This window comes from Capra hircus, chromosome 2 (assembly GCF_001704415.2).
Source record: "Capra hircus breed San Clemente chromosome 2, ASM170441v1, whole genome shotgun sequence".
Lineage (NCBI taxonomy): Eukaryota > Metazoa > Chordata > Mammalia > Artiodactyla > Bovidae > Capra > Capra hircus.
The window spans coordinates 59,620,430-59,640,989 of record NC_030809.1 but is presented as its reverse complement, the minus strand read 5'-3'; the positions used below and the strand labels follow the sequence as shown (position 1 = coordinate 59,640,989).

At 37.7% G+C, this 20,560-nt stretch overlaps 1 protein-coding gene across 1 annotated transcript in view; it reads left to right on the top strand.

Annotated features, from left to right (window-relative positions):
- Positions 1-20,560, top strand: part of CNTNAP5 (contactin associated protein like 5) — a 1,089,942-nt gene that overhangs the window by 538,628 nt on the left and 530,754 nt on the right. The window contains exon 7 of the mRNA XM_018061606.1: positions 3,453-3,596. Within this exon, the coding sequence (XP_017917095.1) occupies positions 3,453-3,596 (144 nt within the window). The remainder of the gene's footprint in view (positions 1-3,452; positions 3,597-20,560) is intronic.

Genomic DNA, 20,560 nt, shown 5'->3' with positions numbered 1-20,560 from the left:
CTTCCATACTGTTTGACTTAAAAACTCTCTACTCCAAATCCTTCAAACATGTTTCTTTCTCTGTTTTGCTACTTAATTTTTTAAAAAAATTGTTCTTTCTTTTTTTTTGAATATTGACCTAATGTTTTCTTAAATCACAGCTGAGTGAAGTAGAGCATTATTATTTTTTTTCACAAATTGAAGGTGGCCCAAAAAATGAACAAAATTTTCATTATATATTTAAAATTATAAAAAGAATAATAACTTATGTCCACACAAAACCTCAACATTAATGATTACAGCAGCTTTATCCATAGCTGTCAAAATTTGGAAGCAATGAAGATGTCTTTCTGTAAGTGAATGTGTAAACAAACTGTGCTATGTACAGACAATGGAATATTATTCAATGCTAAAACAATAAATGAACTTTCTAGCCATATAAAGATATGGTGAAACCTTAAATTCATATTATTAAGTGAAAGAAGCCAATCTGAAATGGTTATTTACTGTGTGATTCCAACAATATGACGTTCTGGAAAAGGTAAAACTATTGAAACAGTTAAAAGATCAATGGTTGCCAGGGATTAGAATCAGGGGCTGGGGGAAGGATGAATTAGCAAAGAAAAGAGGATTTTTACAGCAGTGAAACTGTCCTATATGATGCTATACTGGTGGATGCATGTAATAATACATTTGTCCAAACCTATAGAATGTATAATACCAAAAGTAAAACATAATGTATGCTATGGACTTTGGGTGATTGTGATGTGTGAATGTAGGTCCACCAATTGAAACAAACCACTGATGGAAGCTTTTGTCAATGGGAGAGGAGACTATGCATGTTTGGGGGCACAGAGTATGTGGGAAAACTCTCTACCTTCCTCTCAATTCTGCTGTGAAACAAAAGCTGCTTTAACATAATAAAGTATTTTAAAAAATAAATACAAATAACAAATAGTCAACTCAGTTTTTACCTCACAAATTTGATTTATGCAATTTACAAAAGGGAAATGAATCTTTTTAATGCAAAAGACTCAAATTGAAAATATTGGAATACTGCAATAAATCAACAAGGAAATTATTAAAGCAATGTTTTTACAAAGTATTTTTAGAATTGACAAACTCACTTTTTTTGTTTGTTTTCCAGAATATGTCTCAAGAGTTATGAGTCATTTTTAAATAGAGTCAAAGATAAAACTTCCAGAGTTTTACTGAAAGACAAATTTAGACTTGATCTAAATACTTGGCAAAAGAAAACTAGAGCTCAAACTCATTTACAATTTAAAGTGGGAGCACATGTATTTCAAGGCAAATAGAACATATATGTGGTTCAGTCAAAGAGAATCTATTAATTTATGATCTATTAATATAATTCAACCCACCAACAGCTTAAATGCAAAATACTCTGTATCCTGTCACATGAATTTTTGAAATACCAATCAATCAACGAATAAAACTGAGCATTCATTCATTTCAAACAAATAATAAATAAGTAAGCATCTACATAATTTATGTGGAAAATGGGACTAGAAGTATCTCTTTAATGTGATATGGAATCAGAATCAGTATATACTGGGAAATATACAAAAATACTGTTATTTTTGTTGTTTTTTATTTTTTTCCTAATGTTCTATACCATAATTATTTATTGCTGTTTTGGCTATATTTTAGAAAGTTTTGGTGAGGACAATGAAACAAAAAATGTATAAAAATTGGCTTGTAAAAAGAGGCAAATATTTTAGATATTTCATATGATTAGTACCTTCAAAAGTTCAATGAAATTAGCTAAAAAATATATTATTTAATATACATGTGTCTGGATTGAGAAAACAATAGGAGAGGCATATAATTTTCTTAATGTAATTTTTAATTAATAAAAAACAAGGAATTTACACTGGAATTTATTGAGATATAAATGACATATAATGTTATGTTGGTTTTGTATAGCATAATGATCTGATATTTGCACAATATGTTTTTTAGATTTAATACAGTGGAAATTGTTAAAAGCTTGAAATTCAGTGGAATTAATTTGATGATGAATATGTGAATGAGAAAAGTAAACTAATAACCTTAGGTGAGAGGCCTTACCAAAAATATTTTGAAAATAGAAACAGACCCTGAATTATTATATAGGAAGATGAAATATTTAAAGAAAAACATTCTTCATTTAGTAAATGTGTTTATGGAAATAACAAATTCCATATTAATTCTCAAACTTCCAGTACACTACTTTAAATAAAATTATTCTGAAATTAAATTTTAAAATTAAAAAGGCAAAATATAAAATAATTATATTAGAGTAAAATGATAGAAAACAGACATGAGCAGCAGGGTTAATCATTCTTATCATAAATGTATAAAGAAATAATTTTTAAAAATAGTGTGGAATTTATGCAGGAAAAAGTAGACATCTGTAAACAGCCCTTGCTTAATCTGTAGCTATTCATATAAGAAGACATTTCCACTGGGAGAACAAATCCTTCTGAAATATACTCAAGCATTCATACGATTTAAGTATTATATGCCGAAGGTAACATTTCAAAGCAGGGAAGAAAAACTGGGTTACTCACTAAATGGTATTGGGATAAACCTGATGATAGAAACTACTCTGCTTCTGTTTTAAAATAGGAAGAATATTCATAACAGTTCAGGTTTGTTTTAAAAAGAATATTTTCTTTCCAAAAGTAATTTGTAGTAATTTTTACTGGAAAGGGAAGTGGTAAACATAAATACTATTCCATTGCTTTCCCAGAGACAACTACCATTAATAGCTCAGTGTTATTTCCTCAGATCTAAATTGTAAGCCCATTTTTTATTATTGACATCATACCTTACTTCCAACTATAACTCCTGTATTTTTAAATCAACATTCCACTCATTTTCCACTTTACAACAAATGTTTTCTAAGCACCATTATTGACAACTAAGTAAGAGCCTATTATATCATTTCTCAATTTTTCCCTCTAAATAAATGCATGAGTTATGTGATTGTTTCCTATTTTTCATCTTCATAAAATATTTCCGTAACAGCTGTGTTGATAAGGTGTTTTTGATACAATACAGAATAAACTAGGCCTGAAAAGAGGTATATTTTGTTTGTCCCTTGGTTTTACTTTGATTGTACTCTCTAAGATATTTGCTTAAGAGATAAATATAAAGATGTTGATTTTCTTTGCTTTTTTCTTCCTTCTGTAAATTATTGTTGTATTTAGTATTAAAAGGGTTCAGAAAGAATGTAAAATAGTTTTGTAAAATAAGCTCTTAAAAAGAAAGCAATTACAGTTATTTTTATGTGGCCTAATCAGTATCCTTTTAAATGTGTAATCAAGTGGCATCTATAATTATTTGAGCCACTTGGCTCATGCTACAACTGAATTTAGTGAAATTCACTTGCTTACTTTCCTTTTCCTTTACTCCTTTTTTAGAGCTTATAACTAAAGGTTGTTTTTTTTTTTTTTCCTTCCATGAAGCTTAGTTTTGGAGGAATTCCAGTACCAGGCAAACCTGGGACCTTTTTAAAGAAAAACTTCCATGGATGTATTGAAAACCTTTACTACAATGGAGTAAACATAATTGACCTGGCTAAAAGGCGAAAGCATCAGATCTATACTGTGGTAAGTCAGCATCCATTCCAGCTTGATGATTTCTAACATTTCAATGTGGTTAAGACTTGCTTTCCCCATCATACACCTGGCACTTCCTCATAATACATTTACATCACACTCTTGGATGTCTAAAGAGACTCCAAGGTGAAATTGGAGAGAGGGAGGCGCAGTAGGGACTGAGTGGGTATGAACAGTGTAACTGGGGGAAACCAGTGTTTTAGAGGTACCTACTGAATTGGACGGAGGAGCCTGGAGGGCTACAGTCCACGGGGTTGCAAAGAGTTGGACACGACTGAGCGACTTCACTTTCACTTCACTGAATTCTATGTTCCTGGCTTGAGTTTGTGCCATCTGTGGGCGGGGCTTGCAATCTATACTGGGTTGAATGAATCTCTTTATTATCCCTGAAAAATGCAGCAAAAGAACCACAGATTCTATTAAATTCTATTGCTGGTGAATTATATATTTGTCTACTTACTGCTGTTGTTAAAAAGTTGGGCATTTTGAAGAACAGAGGTTAAATTTTTGATGTTGCTCCTTGGGTCTCAAGATCCCAATACGTACTTGCTTTCTTCTTTCCACCATTTAGGAGTTTCCTTGGTTTTATTTGTATATAATGTTAGAATTTTTAGTTGTACCTAGTGGAAGAAACAGAGAAAATCATACTACTCCATCCTGCTAGAAGCAGAGGTCCATTAAACTAACAGTATTGTAAAAGCTTTCACAAGACTAGACCCCCTTATCATTGACTAGTAGATGATGCTTCTCCTTGCAATCTGATCACTGGACTACCTGGAAAAATTGGAATTTAAATGATCTTGGGTGTTTTTTCCCTTGATAAATATAATGTGTAAAAAATATTTTATGTTTGGAGGTTCCACATATTAACACTTTTTTTTTTTTTTTAAGTAGCCGTTGCATTCCAGCATGAGAAACAGCCTTGCTTGTGGAAAATCACAGTTTGGTTAAAGTCTATAATATTTTAAAACACTTGTCCCTAGCTCAGGCTCCAGGCTTTTGACAATGTTACCCATATGTGCCAAGGTTATTCATTAACTAATTAACTAATCCACATTGCAGGCAGATTCGTTACCAGCTGAGCCAACAGGGGAGCTCGTGAATACTGGGGTAGATAGCCTATCCCTTCTCCAGCAGAGCTTCCCGACCCAGGAGTAGAACCACAGTCTCTTGCATGGCAGGCAGATTCCTCACCAGCTGAGCTACCAAGTTAGGAAGTCCTAACGTTATTTATTAACTAATTAACCTAAGCACTAACTTGCTGATGACTTTTTGTTTAGGCGTAGGTCAGGAAAGCATACTCCTGCCCATTGCTCCTCAATATTATTCCTGCAAAATATTTCATAACATACACATTTCATTGAGTTTAATCTACAGAAACAGTGGGATCACACATCGCTAGGAGTCTGAAAGTGACACTCAGTAATGTCTGACTCTTTGTGACCCCATGGACTGTATAGTCCATGGAATTCTCCAGGCCATGGAATTCTCCAGGAGTGGGTAGCCCTTCCCTTTTCCAGGGGATCTTCCCAATCTAGGGATCAAACCCAGGTCTCCTGCATTGCAGGTGGATTCTTTACCAGCTGAGCCACAAGGGAAGCCCAAGAACACTGGAGTGGGTAGCCTATATCTTCTCCAGAGGATCTTCCTGACCCAGGAATCGAACCTGGGTCTTCTGCATTGCAGGTGAATTCTTTATCAACTGAACTAGTTTAGCTTAGACTGATATCATGAATGTCAACGTACCTGAAAGGAGAACAGAACTACCTGTCATTATGGGAAGAGTTGGAATCACAATTTGAAACACACGGAACTTAACGAAACATTTCTACTTTCGTTGTTCACAAACTGGCTTCAGGAGTGTGAGAACCTGAGCCTGAGATATAAATAAACCCAATTCCTATTGTTATCAAGTTCAAACTTGTGCTGTTTGCCCCTCAATAGGCCAATAAATGGAGAGATGAGGCCTTGGGGCAAGGAATAGCGACTTTCTTCAGAAAGCCAGCAGACCTAGGAGTCCCAAAGAACCATCTTCTCCAAGCTAAAATTTAGACTTTTTAATGCTAAAATAGGAGGGAGTGAGCCTGTTGCACACTTGTTGGTGTAAAAATCCTTTGTTACTGCAGCTGTCCACATAGGTCAGATCATGGTGTTCCTCAAACCTCCAATAAGACAGATGTTATTCTCTGTTTGGCAAGTTTTACCTATATGAATGAAAAAGTGTTATATCTTTAATGAGCAGAGCATTGAGAAAGGGCTCTCCTGTATATTTCAGGCTATGGACAACATTCTTAACTTGTAGTAAAAGCAACAGAATATAAAAGTTAAAGTAAAAGAAACATATCCAATATGGAGTCAGATTTGTCTTCACTATTACACTTTGGCAACACTCATAGAAAACTCCACACATAAATTAAGTTAGGAAATATATTAAATAATAAGATATATTAAATAATAAGTCATTGAATATACAGAGCACAAAAAGGGAAGTCAGGGAGAATAAGGAGGGGAAAATCCCGTGAATTTATGAATATTGATAGCTTTCATCATTTCCTTTTTGGAGAGGATCATTAGCTACAATTTTAATAAATGTTTTATTGATTTTTAAACTATTACAGCACTTACCAAGCTACCAAAATTTCACTACTATACTTGATTTCTCAGAGTTTAATTGGAAGTATTATTAATATGAATCATAAAGAATCTATTTTGTCATTAATGCACTTGGGGGGAAATTAAAAAAAATAATTTTTGGTTCTTTGCAGATAAAGAACCATTAGTATTAAACTTCTCAATTTAAAGGGTGGTATAAACATATTATTTTTCTCCCAAATTGCTTCTATCACCTTGCTTAGGTGAAATTTCCTATCACTACACACACACACACACACGCACACACACAGACACACACACACGCATTTATACACTTCATCTTTTTTCTTTAGGAATTCCACATGGAAAGGAATTGTTTGCACCATTAATTACACATAAAAACAGTTTTATTCCCCTACTCAGGCTTACAGTTTCCCCCAAAGGCATGGTATCAACTACAAAATCAGCTTTGTTCCAAGTCACTAAGCCACAGATGTGCTAAGTAAGGGCTTTTGAGAAGGATGATGTTTTTGTCCTTTGCCAGTGTTCACAGGCTCTCACAGTTACTGAGTTTGGGTAAGTTCGGAGTTGAGCAGGAGACTCAGGGAATCAACAAATCAGGCAACAGATTTAAGGTAATGCCCATCAGTTACAAAAGGTAATTCAAGAAGCACAAGCCACATCTAGCACAGAACCCTCTCTGACAGGCTGCATTTCTGCAGCATCCCTATTGCAATTCATCATTCCTTTCTTGTGGGACCTGCCACTCCTTGGAGATTTAACAGCTGTTCCATGGGGACAATTCAATTTAGTCTTTATAGCTCGATTTGACTACAAGACGATCCTCCACATCCCGAGATGCCGTGAAACGAACAGCTTAGAGTAGACATAAAAAGCACCTCACTTTTCTACCTCAAATCTTGCACACTATGCTAATATAGTACCATATAACAAACAATCAGAAAATAAATGGTCCATTGAAGTGTGTGTACAGTACCTGTAATGTGGATTATTATATACATAATATAAGAAATATATTGCCTTGCAATTTTCCTGAAAATGATTAATTTCATATCTTCTACTTCATAACAAATGCCACTTTCTTGGAGCTCTCCTTTCAGAGTTTTGAATCCCCTTTCACAGAGGCAATGAGAGTAACTTGGTGGTCTGAAAGTTGTCTTGATTATAGGTATTAAAATGATTATTTCTCATTTAAAAGAAAAGCATAGGAGAAATGCTTATATAACTTGACTTTACCTTCAGTAGGAGGGGGGATAAAGGCAGATGGCCATTAGCAGGACTATGTTTATAGAACTGGCTTTGGAGCTATTTGACCATGTCAATTGGCTTCTGTATCTTTGTCTCCAAATAGTTGGATAGGTGTTGGCTAAGAAGCACGTGTGATGATACCCCCAACTTCATGGCTGAAATGGCTAAGCAATCACAAAATGCATTTCTCCTCAGCCTACAGGAAAGCCTGACAGTCTTCTCAATACAGTGTTCCTGGGCAGCACCATAGTTATATAATTGTTGATAAACTGTTTAGATGCCTAATCTTAATCAAGGGCTCACTCAGTCATGGAGCCTAGGGCAATTTACCAAACCTCAGTATCTTCATATGTAAAATGAGACAATTATAGTTCCTACCTCAGATTGTTTTTGTGATGATTAATATATGTTTAGCACAGTGTAAGGCTCAGTTTGTAAAAAAAAAAAAAAAAAAAAAGAATCACCTGCAATGCAGGAGGCCCAGGTTTGATCACAGGGTCAGGAAGATCCCGTTGTGATAGTAATGGCAACCTACTCCAGTATTTTTCCCTGGGAAGTCCCATAGACAGAGAAGGCTGGTGGGCTATAGTGAATGGGATCGCAAGAGTCAGACAAAACTTAGTGACTAAACCACCACCACCAAGGTCCACAGTAAGCACTCAGTACTTTGAAGGTATTAATAAGGAACATTTCTACCAATCAGTCAGTTCAGTCGCTCAGTTGTGTCCGACTCTTTGTGACCCGATGAACTGCAGAATGCCAGGCTTCCCTATCCATCACCAACTCCTGAAGCTTACTTAAATTCATGCCCATTGAGTTGGTGATGCCATCAAACTATCTTATCCTCTGTAGTCCCCTTCTGCTCCCGCCTTCAATCTTTCCAAGAATCAGGGTCATTTCCAATGAGTAGGTTCTTCCCATCAGGTGGCCAACGTATTGGAGTTTCAGCTTCAGTATGAGTCCTTCCAATGAATATTCAGGACTGATTTCCTTTAAGATAGATTGGTTGGATCTCCTTGCAGTCCAAGAGACTCTCAAGAATCTTCTCCAACACTACAGTTCAAAAGCATCAATTCTTTGGCTCTCAACTTTCTTTGTAGACCAACTCTCACATCCATTATATGACTACTGGAAAAATCAAAGCTTTGACTAGATGGACCTTTGTTGATGAAGTAATGTCTCTGGTTTTTAATATGCTGTCTAGGTTGATCATAACTTTCCTTCCAAGGAGCAAGCATCTTTTAATTTCATGGCGACAGTCACCATCTCCAGTGATTGTGGATCCCAGGAAAATAAAGTCTGTAACTGGTTCCATTGTTTCCCCATCTATTTGCCATGAAATGATGGTACCAGATGCCATGATCTTAGTTTTTTGAATGTTAAACTTTAAGCCAACTTTTTCACTCTCATCAAGCACTTTCATGATGAGCACTTTCATCAAGAGGTTCTTTAGTTCTTCTTCATGTTTTGCCATAAGTATGGTGTCATCTGCATATCTGAGGTTATTGATATTTCTCCTGGCAATCTTGATTCCAGCTTGTGCTTCATCCAGCCTAGCATTTCTCATGATGTACTCTGCATGTAAGTTAAATAAACAGGGTGACAGTATACAGCTTTGATGGACTCCTTTCCCAATTTGGAACCAGTCTGTTGTTCCATGTTCAATTTTAACTGTTGCTTCTTGACCTGTATACAGATTTCTCAGGAGGCAGGTCAGGTGGTTTGGTATTCCCATTTCTTTAAGAATTTTCCACAGTTTGTTGTGATCCACACAGTCAAAGGCTTTGGCATAGTCAAAGAAACAGAAATAGATGGTTTTTGGGAATTCACTTGCATTTTCAATGATCCAAAGGGTGTTGGCAATTTGATCTCTACTTCCTCTGCCTTTTCTAAATCTGGCTTGAATATCTGGAAGTTCATGGTTCATGTACTGTTAAAGCCTGGCTTGGAGAATTTTGAGCATTTGAGTAGTTTCAGCATTATTTGGCTTTCCCTTTCTTTGGGACTGGAATGAAAACTGACCTTTTCCAGTCCTGTGGCCACGGTTGAGTTTCCCAAATTTGCTGGCATATTGAGTGCAGCACTTTCACAGCAACATCTCTTAGGATTTGAAATAGCTCAACTGGAATTCCATCACCTCCACTAGCTTTGTTCATAGTGATGCTTCCTAAGGCCCACTTGACTTCACATTCCAGGATGTCTGGCTCTAGGTGAGTGATCACACCATCATGATTATCTGGGTCATTAAGATCTTTATTGTCTAGTTCTTCTTTGTATTCTTGCCACCTCTTCTTAATATCTTCTGCTTCTGTTAGGTCCATACCATTTCTGTCCTTTATTGAGCCCACTTTTACATGAAATGTTCCCTTAATATCTCTAATTTTCTTGAAGAGATCTCTAGTCTTTCCCATTCTATTGTTTTCCTCTATCTTTTTGCACTGATCACTGAGGAAGGCTTTCTTATCTCTTCTTGCTATTCTTTGGAGCTCTGCATTCAAATGGGTATATCTTTCCTTTTCTCCTTTGCCTTTCACTTCTTTTCTTTTCACAGCTATTTGTAAGGCCTTCTCAGATAACCATTTTGCCTTTTTGAACTTCTTTTTCTTGGGGATGGTCTTGATCACTGCCTCCTGCACAATGTCACAAACCTCTGTTCATAGTTCTTCAGGTACTTTATCTGATCTAATCCCTTCAATCTATTTGTCACTTTCATTGTATAATTGTAAGGGATTTGATTTAGGTCATACCTGAATGGTCTAGTGGTTTTCCCAACTTTCTTCAATTTAAGTCTGAATTTGTCAGTAAGGCATTCATGATCTCAGCCACAGTCAGCTACCAGTCTTTTTTTTTTTTTTTTTTGCTGACTGTATAGAGCTTCTCCTTCTTTGGGTGCAAAGAATATAATCAGTTTGATTTTGGTATTGACCATCTGGTGATGTCCATGTGTAGAGTCTTCTCTTGTGTTGTTGGAAGAGGGTGTTTGCTATGACCAGTGTGTTCTCTTGGCAAAATTCTGTTAGCCTTTGCCCTGCTTCATTCTGTACTCCAAGGCCAAATTTGCCTGTCACTCCAGGTATTTCTTGACTTCCTGCATTCCAGTACCTTATAATGAAAAGGACATCTTTTTGTGGTGTTACTTCTAGAAAGTTTTATAGGTCTTTATAGAACTGTTCAGTTGCAACTTCTTCAGCATTACTGGTTGGGGCATAGACTTGGATTATTGTGATATTGAATGGTTTGCTTGGAAATGAACGGAGATCATTCTATAGTTTTTGAGATTGAATCCAAGTACAGCATTTTGGACTCTTTTGTTGACTATGATGGCTACTCCATTTCTTCTAAGGGATTCTTACCAATAAGTTCAACTTAAGTTGGCATGTAAGCCAATATTTATTTGTTGTTTTGTGTATATAATTAACGACTCACATAGCATTCTTGCATTTTATGATCCCAAGAAATAATAAAAGTAGATTGGTTTGGTCATGTTCTGCTCCTGTATCTGTGGTTATAATTTATTCCCAAACCATATAAATCATGAAGTACATTTTGGGTAAATGTATTATAGATCCCTTTTGTTTGAGGAATTTAATGACTCACTCTAGTCCAGATCTGATGAAATGATGGACTTCTTTAAAATAAGATATTTAAAATAGATGTTGCCCAGTGGACTTGGGTGTAACAGGATACTAAGTAGGCTTTGTAAAATTTATCTTCTGTTTGCATGTCACTGCCATGAAAGTTATTGGAGTGTGTTGTTTATTTCTTAAAGCTCTGAAGCCAAGAGATAAGGATACGTGTATACATGAGGTAACATACACATTCACATTTCCATATGTGTGGGCACCCATATGCCCGCACACGCACACACAGACTTATAGTGTTTGTCTTACCTTCCTGTGACTGAGAATCTCCTGAAAATTGCTCAGAGAAAAAAAATCCCTGGTGTGTAGTGAAGCCTAATCTCTAGCTTATTCCTGGGATCACATTTCGTCCCTGTAGTTTGCTCTGTGGTAAATGATACTTGCCGCTGATGGAAGGACTCATTTGGAAAAGCAACTAACCTATCAAATCTTCTCTCTCCACGTTTCTACTGTTTCCACTGTCATTTGACCAGTCTGACATTCATATTACCTGCTTCTAGTTTGTATGCTCCTCGTACCTTGGAAAAAAAATATTCTCAAATTATTAGGTTTTGGAGAAGTGGCTTCCTTTCTGTCTTTGGGCAAAGCAAAATTAAATAGTTTCAGTCATGTGAAGAGTAATGTAACAAAGTTGAAAAACAAACTAACAATTAAATGGTTATCTTCTCTGAAAATGGTCCTGCCTTAAATTGGTGTTATGATTTTTTTTCCTTACGTGACTGGTTTCATTAACTCATCTGATGAAATCATTATTTGACATTACTAAACAAAACATCTTTAGAATGTTAAAAATATGCATCTCCATGTATTACTGATGCCCTTTGGAATATACAGAATAGAAAACCTAACCAGCCAGAGAGGAAAACACTGTTCTCATCTATATGTATTTCATTTTCAGATTTTAAATGTATATTTGGTATAACATAAACTGTATTTATTGAAAATTTTATATCTTGCTTTTCATGGTTTAAAAACTATTTTCTGTGTCTTTAAAACTTTCATTAAACACTTCCAGTCATTTTACAACAATAATATCTATAGTAAGTCCATTCACCATAGTTCATTCAAGATCCTATGTTGTTAAAATTTGAGTTGTTTGAATTTTTATTGCCAAAAATAATACTGAGATTACAAATATAAACTGAAATATTTTCCTGAAACTTAGAACGGATCAACAGAAATGAACATTAGTTTATGAAAAGTCTGTACCAGTTTCCATCCTTCCCGCACACAGTGTCGGAGGGAACCACTCATCCTGCTTGTTTCAACCCCTGCTTCAGTGTCATTAGAACACACAAGTACATTTTAAAAATGAGGCTTGGGGCTAAATTAAAGTAAAAATCGACTTAGGTACGCTCCTTCTTTGCAAAACTTCCAACTAATGAGCTGGAGTGTGTTCCTTTTACACTCTTTTTCCCTCATAATAACAGCCACGACAGTCCCTTCATGTGAAGACATCTTCTTTTGAGCACTTTCTTAGAGACAATGGCACAAATCACCATGCTAATGCCAGAAGGGCAGTGAATGGAGGGATGAGAGATAGACCCCTGGTTGTATTAGTTCCTCTGTCCCAAAACATCTGTGAGAGGCAGGCAGGAGCAGACTTATTATACACAATTTCTACTAAAAGATACTTTATGCTTAGGACTGGGAAAAGTCAGTAATATATAGTCAGTGGCTGTGTCATTCACAGCCTTCTTTCCTCTCTGCTGGAAACCACTACACCATCAGCTTTTATTCATTTTTATTATACAGCTATTTTTTTCTAGAGTCCTGAATGACTTTCATGTCAAACTGAAAAAAAAAAAAAAAAAAAAAGAGGGAGAAAGTTTGAACAGATCTGTGAATAGCACCGCTTACCTGGGAATTGAGGACTATGAAATCCTTCAGAAATGACCCTTGTGTGATTTCCTAATTGCCAAATACATCTCTCATGGGTATTTCTTGCAATGTAGAAACTCTGGGCAAAATCCTTGTCTTTGACAAGAGGAAGAAAGGTGGCATCAGAGGTCAGAGTGTCTGGGAAGAGCCTCCCTCCTTATCCTCAGATGGTTGTGCTCCTGGCAGGCCCTCCTCCGGCCCCACGGCTCTCACAATGCCCATCCTCTGGTATCTGGCTGTCAGGCTCTTCCTCCTGGGAGTAAGGAGATGGCTGAGAGTTCTGTGTAGGGATTCAACACCTGCCCAGAAACCCTACAACCAGTGGCTCTCATATTCCTACAAGACAGATAACAACTTCCCTGCTTGGGTTTTGAATCCTCTATAATCATCCCCTCTCTTCTATAGGTTGATTTCCCACTTTCTCACCAGGGCATCTTTTATAGCCAGGCCCAGAATAGTGACTGTTTCCGGAATTCACTGTAAGAGTCCCTTCCTCTATGCCTTTCATTCTTTCATTTAGTGTCTCCCATACTCATTAAACTACTTTTCTCCTTTACACGCTGTTGGTTCAGCCACACGATTGCCTTCCTCTTCCCGATTCACAAGTAGGGCTAGCATCTTAAACCAGCATGTGCCACTGACTCTCAGAAGTGGAGCAGGATCCTGGAGCCTTAGGCTGTATAGACCAAGACTCCCTGCCTTGTAGGGAGACCCAAGGGAACTGGAAACCAAGCAGACAATCCTACATTTCAGGGGGTGACTTAGGGGCTTTGGGGCTAAATAACCAAAAATTAGGACACATTTCAAAGTTATAAAAATGGAACCAGTAATAGGGTTACTGAGAAGCTGTTATGCTCCTGCCATCCTTATGTTAACTTCTGAAGCTGTTATGTGCCTGCCTTCCAAATGTCTGTGGCTCCTTGGAGTGCTGAGCTAAGCAGCAGCACGGGGCAAGGCCCAGACTGGGTAGAAGGAAGAGCTGTGATCCCTAAGCAGAATGAAGACTGGGGAAGGAGTAGCATTCAGTGTGCTGTGTGTGCTGGCCCTGTCCGGGCGTGTTCCAGAGCCCACACTCTCCTCTGAACATCTTTCAAACTCCAAGGTCCCTATGCTCTCCATGTTGTAAACTCACACTTACCTAACATGGCACAACTTAGCCCTTGATTCATTACTGTCATCAAGATATAGTTGTTGAGCATCTGCTCTATGCCAAAAAAAAAAAAAAAAAAAAAATTCCTGCTTTCAGTGGATGGGAAACCTCTCAGCCCCAAACATGCACACCTTGGGAACAAGGTCACCATCAGAACTCAGAATCCGAAACCGATCCTCTTACCAGGGTGGATTCCTTCTACCTGCTCTCTGCTCTCCTGGCTGCCTCTGTGCTTGTCACCCCTCCTCTGCTCACTGCCTTCTTGGTTTGACACTTTTTGTTTGTTTTACTACCTTGAGATCTCTCAGTGTATCTGCTTTTCCATTTGCTCTTACAGTCTTCTGCTTTATTTTAAAAACTAAAAACAAATTTTATTGATTTTACTGTGTTAATTACTATTACACAGCAAAGGGATTCAGTTACACATTCTGAAAGAATGTATATATGTATACATATATTAGAATGTATGTATATATATATTATTTTTCATATTATTTTCCATGATGGTTTAGCCCAGGATATGGAAAAAGCTCCCTGTGCTATATAGTAGGACCTTGTTGTTTATCCATTTCTATACAATAGGTTGCATGTGCTAATCCCAAAGTCCCATGCCATTCCTTCCCATACACTCTTCTGCTTTCTGACTGTGACCGGAGCCTCTGCCTTCCAGGCTGCAAGGCTCACAGCGCTTCTGACTGCCTTCTGTCAGTCACTGCACGTTGGCCAGACTCAAACCTAGTTTATAAGAGTTCAGGAGAAAAAATGATGGAGCTAGCAGTTTGGCCACCTCATGCGAAGAATTGACTCATTGGAAAAGACTCTGATTCTGGGAGGGATTGGAGGCAGGAGAAGAAGGGGATGACAGAGGATGAGATGGCTGGACGGCATCACTGACTCGATGGACATGAGTCTGAGTGAACTCTGGGAGTTGGTGATTGACAGGGAAGCCTGGTGTGCTGCGATTCATGGGGTCGCAAAGAGTCGGACACGACTGAGCGACTGAACTGATCTGAACTGAACTGAGCAGTCAGGAAAAACTTCATGAAAATGATGAAAGTGTAGGAACTTTCCAAGAGTTTTGAAGAAAAACATAACTCTTAACCAATTCCAAGTTCATAGGAAGGCAGGACAAGTGGAGTCATGGTATATGTACCGGCTCAAGGTGGGGACATGGTATTACTAGGAATACTGTTATGTTTTATTCTAGCTTGGTTCTTTCCAAAAGGTATTTTGTGTCACTCATAGTGTTAAATATGTGATGGGCAGCAAATGTTAATAGATGAAAGCATTCTGTATCGAAGAGGCTATGATCTTTGAAGGCAGTGAGAATAAATCCCAGAATGACCACACACTATCTATAGAATGTGGACCAGAGTTAGTCTGCAGTGTCTTCATCTACAAGGTAGAAATAATCATACTTATGTTACATATAAGGGACTTCCTGTAGCTCAGATGGTAAAGAATCTGCCTGCAATGCAGGAGACCAGGGTTCAATCCCTGGGTCAGGAAGATTCCCTGGAGGAACTCATTCCAGTGTTCTTGCCTGGACAATTCCCTAGACAGAGGAGCCTGGTGGGCTACATTCTACAGGGTCACAAAGAGTCGGACATAATTGAGCAACTAACAGACACACACACAATACACATATACCATGACTCCAGGGATAATGTAGGCATTGAATCACTAGGAGCTAACCATATCATCATAATTATTTTTATTGGCCCACTTTGCTCACCATTTCACATTTATATTTCCCATGAAGATCACATGAAAGCATGGGCCAGGCCCAAATTTTGATAGTCTTGGTCCTCTCTAAAGAGAGGACCTATAATTATATCTATCCTGTAATACAAATGCCCTTCTACAAGTACAACACTAAGGATTTTAGATCAGTGGCTATTAATATTTCAGGGGACTCATACACTTTAAGCAGATATTGAAAGCTATGAATACATTTTATTTTGCATAACAACTTGAAGGCACATAGATGCCCCTGAAGGCTATCCACAGACAGCAGGTCATGAGTTTTAGATTGATTTTTAGATTAGAATTGTAGATAAAATTAAGCCTTTTCTCTGTCTTTATAAATTCCCAGTGATATTACATTAATGTCTTGTGTTGAATAGCTCGGACTCTGAACAAGTAGGTGACTGTGCTAGATCTGTTCCTCCTGTGACAGTGGGGCTGGCTTCTTAGAAACTCATCTTTTGTCACAGGATTTAGAAAATGCCTGTCTCCATGTTGTTTGAAAGGTAAAATTTAGTATAAAGAAATGATTATGGCTCAGATGGTAAAGCATATGCCTACAGTGCGGGAGACCTGGGTTCTATCCCTGTGTCAGGAAGATCCTCTGGAGAAGGAAATGGCAACTCACTCCAGTACTCTTGCCTGGAAAATCCCATGGACAGAGGAGTGTAGCAGGCTACAGTCCATGGGGTTGCAGAGTCTGACACGACTGAGCGACTTCACTTCACTTACTTCACAGTAGGTGGTTAACTGCTAAACTGGTTAAAAGATGACTATGAGAGGTCCAGAAACAGCAAGTTAAAAAAAAAAAATCAGGTACTTCCTCTAGGCTGAGAGGGTGGGCAGAGAAGGAACTGGGACCCTGCTCACCCCCTAGACTGAGATTCAGACCTTTCCAAAGGGGCTATGGTTACCAGGGGAACATGTAGCCCGAGAGCTACCTGTGGAAGCTGCCACCAGTGGGGAGGATGTAGGCAGAAGCTCCACTGTGCAGAGCTGACTAACTACCCAGTAGGACAGGAACCTGGAGAAGTGGCTTCCAAGTGCTATGGCCCTACAGTGGTTCTCTAGTGCCTTCTACCAACTAAAACGAGCAATTGGCTCACTAACAACAACAACAACAAACCTTACAGGATCCAACTCTAGCATCCCTAGCAGGGCGGCTTTGGTGCTGAAACTCAGATGTGGATAACTGTCATCATCTCCATCTCTTTTCTTTCTTTTAAAATCTAGGTTAAAAATGAGAGGCCCTACTACATATTTAAACTGCCACAGACAGTGTGTGCTTGTGTTCTTGGGGTGGTGTGTATGTGTGTGTATACACACTTGTATCTACAAAGATACACACATATTTTCTTTAGATATAAAAGGACAAACAGTAGGTACTTTTGACATGTTTTTGTTTTTTATAGTTTTGAGAAAGAGATCAGATCTTTAATTTGGAATTGACAACAAAGTACCATTTAAACATACACACCCACATAAAAGCATGTAACTGGCCCACATTTTGACAAAATCTTGGTCCTCTCCAAAGAGACAATTTGTTGTATCCATAACTGTTGCCTCTAATAGAATCAAATAACAGGGAAAATAAGAAAAAGGAAACAAATTAAAGAGAATGAAATGAGAGGTAGTAGATGTCAAGAAGAGGAGATTGTGAAGCCACATAGGAAAGACATGCATGTTCATGATTTTTGTCTCCTGAGCATAGACTTAGACAGTATTAGCCTGTCTCACAAATGTATGAAGTTTTGCAAAATCTCAAATACAGGTCCAGGATTTAGATAGCAGTAAAGTATTCATATATTTAACCTTGCCATTACATGTTTGCTAATAGAGAATACTGAAACTACAACTATTTGATGTGTTCACATGATTTATTACACTAAAAAGCATCTCTCATAGTCAAAAAGTTAAGAGCATTCTGTAAGTAGACTCGCACTCAAAGTACCCAAACAATTTACCCTTCACATGAGGATTTGCAATGCTCCACTTCTCACAAAAGTGTCTCATCTTTCACCTAAAGATTTTCTCATGTTGTTTGCTCTTCTCTGAAATTGTTTTTTATTTCCCTGTTTTTCTACATTTTCTATAATATTTTAGTTCAAGGCTTCACTCCATCACTCCATTCCTAAGTCTGCCTGTGGGGTTACCCATTATACCCCATGGTGGTCAGTTATGTTCTCCCTGATGCTGTAACAAGCACTAAAGTTTGCTTATTTTACCCAAGGAAGCAAGTTTTTTAGAGATCTTTTCATATTTTTCTTCACGGTATCAATACAATCCTGTGGCTCAACAAATATTTAAAAAATAATGATAATTTTTAAATGCAAAATAAAAGATTGACCAGGTCTTTATGAACCTAACTCTGAGATAAAAACGAAGCCAACAGTACGCATGTAGCCTCCTGAAGCCACATGTGATAGAAATCTCATGCTTGATCAGATTTAAGGTGATGGTGTGCATTTATTTCAGTTACACACATCACATAGTGAGGCTTGTAAGCACACTCTGTTTGCACAGTATACTGCAAGAACCAGAGCTGAAACTCAGACTCAGAGGATGGATCATTCGCTGCCAGCTTCCCATGGTTAAAGGAGGATCGGGAAGCCCTAGAAGACATGCTTAGTGTTCTATGTAGGCTTTGGTGAATGTGTTTCATACCACGTGCATGGGCAAATATAATACTCCATCCTGGAACAACAGTGAAAACCTATTCTGTATTCCTTCAAGAAACTAGAAAGTGTTTGGATTTTATCAGATTGTGATCTCAGTGTGGTGACTAGAAATAAATCACTAAGACAATTGAAGCATCTTCTGTGTTTGCTTTTACCCTTAAAATTAAATGTTTACAACCTGGGTGTGACAATTTATGGTATAGCCTTAAATTACAGTTCTTTTTGATCAAGATAGCCCTATAGCCCTCAGAGACTGTTTAGGAAGCAGTAGGTAACCAAGTTTCTTAAGAGTTGTGAGAGATTCAGTGAAGACACTGAATAACCAACAAGTACACCAATAAGTATCTTGCAAAAAATGTTTCATTTTCATTAAAAAATAATGTTGCACATGCAAACTATTATGTATAGAATGGATAAACAACAAGACCATACTCTATGGCACAGGGGATTATATTCAATATTCTGTAGTAAACCAGAATGGAAAAGAGTATGAAAAAGAATCTTAACATTGTTTACAGATTATAGGAAGTTTCAAAAACATAGTACTAGAAAGAAAACATCATCTTCCCTCTCGTCAACAAAGTGAAAGTTGCTCAGTCATGTCTGGCTCTTTGCAACCCCATGGACTCTACAGTCCATGGAATTCTCCAGGCCAGAATACTGGAATGGGTAGCCTTTCCCTTCTCCAGGGGATCTTCCTAACCCAGGGATCAAACCCAGGTCTCCTGCATTGCAGGTGGATTCATTAGCTGCTGAGCCACAAGGGAAGTCTGAAAATACTGGAGTGGGTAGCCTATCCCTTCTCCAGGAGATCTTCCCAACAAAGGAATTGAACTGGGGTCTCCTGCATTGCAGGCAGATTCTTTACCAACTGAGCTATCAGGGAAACCCTTCATCAATAAAGGCCACCATCAATACTATGCCAAACAAGATTTGCCAGTCTCTTTTTAAAGGAATATTCTTGCATAATTTCTTTTTTCTTGTTATCAATATACTGTGTAATAAATACAATAATTTGTCGAGCATTTATTTTGTACCAGATACTCTGTCATCTGATTATCATAGTTACTTATTTTAATTCTTGAAATAATCCAATGAAGTGGATTTCTGGTGTTTTCATTTTTACAAGTGTGAAAAATGAGTCTTAAAATTACTAAAGCAACTTGCCTAAGATATACATAAGTGATAGAACTTGTAAGTGACAGAACCTGGTCTCCATCCCTGGTCTTTCTGATATCAAATCCATTCTCAACTGCTATGATACATTTTTTGCACATTTTATATCCTGTTCTCATCACCGAGTTTCTAAATTCTAATGACAATAAAACTACTATTTGAAAATGATGATCAATACATGTTGAAAATGTGAATGAGTTTTTTATAAGAGAAAAGGGTGATTTGAACTCCCACTGAGGAAGTTAGCACACTACAAAGGGTAGGTGCTTAATAAACATTTGTTTGAGTTTGTGTTGTGTTGATTATGTATGGATGTAAGAGTTGGACTGTGAAGAAGGCTGAGCGCCGAAGAATTGATGCTTTTGAACTGTGGTGTTGGAGAAGACTCTTGAGAGTTCCTTGGACTGCAAGGAGATCCAACCAATCCATTCTGAAGGAGATCAGCCCTGGGATTTCTTTGGAAGAAATGATGCTAAAGCTGAAACTCCAGTACTTTGGCCACCTCATGCGAAGAGTTGACTCATTGGAAAAGACTGTGATGCTGGGAGGGATTGGGGGCAGGAAGAGAAGGGGACAACAGAGGATGAGATGGCTGGATGGCATCACTGACTCGATGGACGTGAGTCTGAGCAAACTCCGGGAGTTGGTGATGGACAGGGAGGCCTGGCGTGCTGCGATTCATGGGGTAGCAAAGAGTCGGACACAACTGAGCGACTGAACTGAACTGAACTGAGTTTATGTTGTGTTGATTATAATCAAACTCACAGAGTATAATTATCAATGATAATAATGTCTTCCTATTCAAAACTGGAGCATCTTCCG